At 35.7% G+C, this 6,946-nt stretch overlaps 1 protein-coding gene across 7 annotated transcripts in view; it reads right to left on the reverse strand.

Moving 5' to 3' along the window:
* Nucleotides 1–6,946, reverse strand: part of tn (tripartite motif containing protein thin) — a 229,808-nt gene that overhangs the window by 74,105 nt on the left and 148,757 nt on the right. For all 7 annotated transcript variants that reach the window (XM_067052843.1, XM_067052842.1, XM_067052838.1 and 4 more), the window contains 2 exons: nucleotides 6,302–6,567; nucleotides 6,042–6,232 (listed from right to left, as the gene is read on the reverse strand). In XM_067052843.1, coding sequence (XP_066908944.1) covers nucleotides 6,042–6,232; nucleotides 6,302–6,567 — 457 coding nt within the window. The remainder of the gene's footprint in view (nucleotides 1–6,041; nucleotides 6,233–6,301; nucleotides 6,568–6,946) is intronic.

Genomic DNA, 6,946 nt, shown 5'->3' on the forward strand with positions numbered 1-6,946 from the left:
TTTCAAGTGTATATGAAACATACTACATATTTACCTATTGTATTATTTTGTACAGTTGTAAATTACAATAAATAAATAATTAAAAAAAAACTATTTAATACTTACCTATACTTAATAATCCCTTTAGAGCATTCTTTATGCTTGTTTAATCCCATTCGAGTTCTTCAAAAAAAGCCTCAGTTTAGTTATTTGTTTAAAAGAAAAACATGAGAGTATTCTACCAAATTCTTGTAATTTTAAGGCATTACTGGAAAAAAAAATTCACAGCCACTGAAGCAACCAGTGAAATTATTAAATATGAAGGGGAAGGTGTCCTTGACCAGCGCACTGGTGGGTTCGAAAAATTTAGCAGTGGAGATACGACGTTGGAACCGTCCACAAGTACTCGCGAACTAGCCAGGGAGTGTGGTGTGTTGAATGATACTGTTAGTCGCCATCTACTCTCCATGGGGAAGGTGAAAAAAGCAGTAGACTGGTCCCTCACGAACTTACTCCTCAGCAATCAGCTAAGAGGTTATAAATTTGTAAAAATAAGATTAATGAACTTCATGGGTTCGAACTCCTGCCTCATCCGCTAGATGCCACACCATTGGATTACTACTTGTTTCAATCCATGGCCGATTTCCTTCAAAGGAAAAATTTGATAATTTTGCGAAAGTTGAAATTGTGGTCCAAGAGTTCTTTGACAGCCATCCAAAAGAATGGTATCAGCGTGGGATCGAGCAATTGGTTAGCAGATTACTAATGCCGGTAGATTAAAATGGACTATACTTTGAGTATTTTTTTTTTTTTAATAATTTATTTATTGTTATTTACAACTGTATATACATATATACAACAAGTAAATTTGCTGTAGGTGACATGGTGACATGATAAAAACATGTGGAGAATCTACCCACTGATAGAACTCCAATAACATTTCTAGAGGAGAAGATCTCGAGGCCATCTTCTTTTCAGACGCCTAGGAGGATTATTAGGAAATGAAGGAGAAGCCAGGTTAGAAACAAGTGGATTTGGGTGGTTGAGAAGTTTATTATGGAAGGAACGGTATCTGGTTCTGGCCAAATCGGCAACATATGGAACATTGAGGTCCTGATGGATGACTTGATTTGTGACAAAGTAAGGAGCATTAAGGATTTTACGAAGGATTTTGGACTGTAAGGATTGGATTCTGGAGGAATTTGATGGTTTAGTGGAGCCCCAAAGCTCAACTCCGTATGTCCAGATAGGGCTTATAATAGTCATGTAGATCAGTCTTTTGTAATGGATTGGCAATTTAGACCGTTTGTCTAGTAAATGTTGCAATAGTCGGAATCTACGAGCAGTTTCTTGTCTTTTTAGTCTTGTATGAGGATTCCATGTCAGTCGTTTGTCGAGATGTTGTCCTAAGTAACGGATCTGTTCAACAGGAATAAGTGGGGTATTATTAAAGGATATTGTAGGGGAAGAGGTCATGGGTTTACGTCGAAGGGTAAATGTGATTTGGTGGAATTTATTGGAAACTTTGAGTATTAATTGTATTTTATATCAAAGAAATAATAATACAAATATTTGGTTGAAAATGGTCATTTTTTTTCACCCCATTACTTTTATAAGAGGAAGATTTTCCGGGTGCGATCAAAAGAACTCAAATGGTAATTGAACGATTTATAATGAGCTCCACTTTAACATAAAATAAAAGTGTAGCTACACTTGTAATGTTAACTTGGTAGAAAGTAAAAAGTGTAAAGGTTATAACCGTGCTGTTACAAGGCGAGATAATCACAGAATGTCACATTGTGATTTTTTTGTTAAATGTGTTATTAAGTTCATATTTATTCCTATATTCTGTATTAATAAGTGTTCAAGTTGTTGATAGTTTTATTTGTCATTTACTAAGATACACGACTATACGAACAAAAGTAAGGGATCTGTACTGAAAAAGAGGTATTCCACCTATTTGAGAAGATTATTGTTTATTATTATTTTTTTATCAATAGTGAAAACAGAAAAACTTTTATACCTCAAAAAAAATTGTTTTCTGCACTACAACAGCTATTTTAATTTATCATGCTTTCCTTTCCTGTATTATACATGCATTTTCAATATGTAGACATTGCGATATAGAAATCTATTTCTAAAATGTCTAAAAGAAAAACTTGTTACAATAAGTAATTTTGAACCTATTTATGACCAAGCTGCTCTGCATAACCCAATTAATTGTTCCAGTTACCCTCTATGTCATCGGTGATGGATCAGGTTCCCACCTCCCCCTGGACCGGACCGCGCGATATGGAAATGGCGGAGGCTATAAGAGATAAAGTTGGCCGAGAGGTTCTGAATTATTTATCGCTTCGAAAACAGGATTGAGTCAACTTAGGGAAAGTTCCTTTATCGTGCGGTTCCTTTCTTTTATTCTTTCTTCTTTAGAGTTCTTTATCTTTTCTCGGCTCAGTTATCGACCTCTTTGTCACCTGCATCGATTATACCTTGGTCGTGAGGTTGGGGAGGGGGATCCTTAAGTTAGTCGGTGAAAAATTGTGTTTAATGCAGAACAATCCCTTTCCACACTGTCACCACCATCAGCTTTCAAATAGTCACCGAGTAGAAGAAACTAAATGCCTTAATGTGAATGCACTTAATTGTTTTCTAGTACAGTTTTCTTGACACAGATGATAAAGTTGTTCACTCTCTAAAAGGAAATGATGTGAAAACTATTAAAATTTGATAATATTAAAATCGTTTCAAGAGAAGTCTCACCAACCAAGTTTAATTAAACTCTTATGTACCTTTTAACAAACAATAAATTTGGTTAGAACTACAGAACTTTGGAAAAACAGAGCTCAAAGCGTAGCCACTATCACTGTTTAATATGACTAACCTAGACACGTAAAGGAATGTTGTTGCCAAAATGATAATTTCAAACCGAGATTTAAACTTAGTGGATTAGGGAAGGTTAAGTCCTTTGAGGAGAAGGTCATAGGTGTAATCAGCAAAAATACCCAAACAAACTTTATTTATTTTTACCGACATTTCCAGTCTCCAGAAAAATGAATAAGGTTTGGTCCTTCCTAATTCACTTTATTTATGGAAACTATTAATTTTATTATGTTGTTTTTCATGATTTTTAGACGTCACCTACATTTTTTATTAATTTATTCTATTACTCATTTAAATTTTCTTCCACACCTTTTATTTTGTTAATTTCTATATTTACTTGAACACTGTATGTTGTTTAAATTTTTTAAAACTTTATTTTTACTTTTCGATATTATATTTTATCATCTATTAGTACCAATAAACTACAATTTACTTAATTTATTGTTATATACATTTTCAATTTTTTTTTCCTTTTATTTTTATAGTCTCGGAGTTACGGTTATTATCCAGTTTTGTTTTTTAGCCCTGACGAAATCCTGAAATTCAGGTTAAAACGTCGGCACAAATAAATATGTTTTGTTTATTTGTATATATTTGCTGACCGCACCCTCTATTGAAATGATGATACGGACAGCTATTAACTCCTCTTTAGAGTAATTATTATTATTTTTTTTATTAATTGAAATTTTCAACTGTATAAAAAATACAATAATTAAATTAAATAATGTTTGAGTTAGAACGCAAATAATCTTGTGAGGGAACAACTCAATGTAGCAATGTTTTATGTTAGAAGTTTCCGTGGTCGTCTTATTTGAAGACGCTTCGGAGGATTATCAGCGATAGTTAAGAATGAAAGGTTAAGAATTACTAGCTTATTGTGAGTAAGGATTTTGGAATCAATGAATTTCAGTTTCTGGCCAAATATGTAAAAAAAATGAGATCTTAAGGTATTTATGGATAAGTTATATCAGTGTAAGTCGTAAGGAAAATGGGACCTAAGATTATTAAAGAGAGAAGGCTCGGTTATGATTTAATATGGAATTAAAAATAATCATTTTATTGTTATATGTTGTAACATTGCAACGATAAAATCCCAGTTACATCTTAAAAGGTTATTATTAATATTGGTTTTAAATTTTAGTGGCTCTAGAATGAAATATCCAATCACCTTGGAGGAATGAGCAAAATAGGATAAGATGCCAGGAGTAGTGAAGTCAAAAAGGTGGACCTTATGATGATCTCCAGGGGCGTGGCAGAAGAGTTGCAGCCAATCACTAACTACTATCTATTTCAGTTTTGAGTTTGATTGACATCCCTATGAAACTTAACATAGTTCTCTAGGCGTGACCAAATCCACACTTTTTGGCTCCACTTTTACTTTAAAGGAAATAGGTTATTCCACTCTCCCAGTTGCGTGGCAACACAAAGGCTTAAATTCCATACTTTAAACTTCACCTTAAATTAAATGTTTGTTTAATTTTGTAAAAATCGATTGGTAGGTATATAGGTACTGGTAATGTTGGGGCAAGTGGGCTTACTGGTTCTTTTGATTTTGACAACCCCAAGGCAGACTGGAATAATTATTATAATGACTTTTATTCCTCAACGTCGAAGCTTTTTGATTTTATAATGAAATTTATAATGGACAACCAATCTATTAAAAAAACCTCATATCCTAGAATTCTATCAGATCCAAGAAGACTACATCTTAGTACAGTCTGCAATATAATGTATCGCACTTTCCGTGGCCTGAACACATAAATGACAAATTTCATTACTAACTATTGTACAAAACTTGGGGTTTAACTAAATCCCCACTTTTTACGGTTGCCATGGTGAAATAAAAACACTGGCGATATCTGTGTAGACAAGAGGTGTTACGGTTGTCGTGGTGAAAACAAAACACAAGCGATATGTTCTGACGAGTGGGTTTTGTTTTTGTGAAGGCGACAGTTTTGATTTTGGAACACGTAAGTTCAGACGAGTGGGTTTTGGTTTTGTGAAGGTGACAATTTCATTTTGGAACACGTTACGATTGTTAAATGTGAAGTGATAATAGTTTGAAGGCCCTCTGTCTTTACTGTTTGAACTGGAATATGAGAAATGTTGTCATTTATGTTTTAAACATAACATATGTTTTAAACACGGCAACCCAAAGTTATGGTGTTTTACTTCAATAGACGGTCATTAATATTAGAAGTGGAGATATAGTGGAGTGCATAGCAACGAATCTTCAGCACGTCCTGGATAGGAGAGTTGCGGCGTAACATCGTTAGAGATTACATCTCTATAATTCTGGTGATACGGTGACCGGAAAGGAAATATCGGACAACCTTATGTTCGGACAGTACACCCAAGGACTACGTGGGGTTTGAACTAAATTTAGTTTTGTTTTTATTTTATATTCACTTTTATACTCTTTTGGATAATAATGTAAATATAGTTATTAAGGTTAAGAATTTAAGTTAAGGTTAAGTCAATCTATAAGTTTTAATTGTTTTATTAATTGATAAGAATTCTTTTTTTGTCCTTTTTCATTCTCTGTATATATATATTTCATCTTATTATTAAACTTTTGTACATATAATTCAGTTGTTCTTTCTCTGCTTTCAACTTGTTAATTTACTTTTTTTTTCATGTTTTTTTTTTTTGTTGTTCACGAAATATTACGATTATTCAACAGGTGGGTAGGTAACACCACTGGGTTTTCTGTTATCTACATGTAAAGGTATTCACCAGTGGTCATAATTCAACAATTGTTTATATAGTGATATATTTTAGCTATATTGTGGGTATAATGCTTCGGGGTTTTCGTTATTTCCAAGAAAAAAATAACGCGGCGCCTAAGGAGTAATTCTTTATTGTTTTATCTTTTTTTTCCTTCTGCGATTATATTTATTTATTATTTTCCTTTAACTCACCTCCTTCCCCGCTGAGCGTGGGCAACTATAAACGATAAACATATAACTAAGGATAAATCAAAATTTACGGTTATAACGTTTTGGCTTCAAGTTTGCTTTGAAGGAAAATAGGTTATGCCACCCTCACTATTGCACAGTAACAAAAATCTTTCAATGCCATACATTTAGTTTCACTTCCAATTAAATCTCTCGGTCTGTTTATTTGTTATATTAATAGATCATACATATCGCTAAGATGAGATGAGATATAGAGCCTACTACCTGAGTCGTGGGTGACTGGGGTGGTGGCGACTCGGGAGCCGAAGATGGTGGGGAGTGAACCTCCTCCCTTCGGAGGGCGCTCACCCTCTCCTGTCCGGGTCGGTCCGGAGTCCCACGCTCGCCGGGGGCGTTCTTCATCTGCCGCTTGATCTTGGTAATCTCATCCTCCTCGCTCACCTGCCGCTGCGCCACTGCAACGCAACTTAATGAGTATTTATGTTCTTTGCGTTCCAATACAAGATACGTTCCCATCTACTTACAAGAAGGCGTCCTCTTGGGTTGCGCCTTGGGTTGCTGCACCGGTGGTTGGGGCTCTTCGACAGGCTTCGGCTTCTTGACCTCAGTTATCCTGGCGATGACCTGAGGGCAGTCGTATAACCGGCTGATCCCGGACAGTGGACCCTTGGAGAGCGCCTCGGTGTCCAGGGCAGTGGGGCGCTGCTCCTTAGGCTGATCCGCGCCAAACCTGACCCTCGGTCCGCTGGTGTCGTTGTCTGAGTCCGTGTTCTCTCCTCCGTGTAGGAACCTGAGGGAGAAGAGTACTGTTAATAACCAATATTATTGTGGTGTTACGGTTGCCATGGTGAAATAATAACACTGGCGATATCTACGTAGACAAAGGGTGTTACGGTTGTCATGGTGAAATAAAAACACTGGCTAGATCTGTGTAGACAAGAGGTGTTACGGTTGCCATGGTGAAATAAAAACACTGGCTAGATCTGTGTAGACAAGAGGTGTTAAGGTTGTCATGGTGAAAACAAGACACGAGCGATATGTTTGAGGCGAGTGTGTTTTGTTTGAGTGAAGGCAACAGTTTGATTCTGGGAACTCGTATGTTCAGACGAGTGAGCTTTGGTTAAGTGAAGGTGACAGTTTGATTCTGGGAACTCGTATGTTCAGACGAG

This window comes from Halyomorpha halys, unplaced genomic scaffold (genome assembly GCF_000696795.3).
Source record: "Halyomorpha halys isolate HHAL.00 unplaced genomic scaffold, Hhal_1.1 Scaffold449.1, whole genome shotgun sequence".
Taxonomy (NCBI): domain Eukaryota; kingdom Metazoa; phylum Arthropoda; class Insecta; order Hemiptera; family Pentatomidae; genus Halyomorpha; species Halyomorpha halys.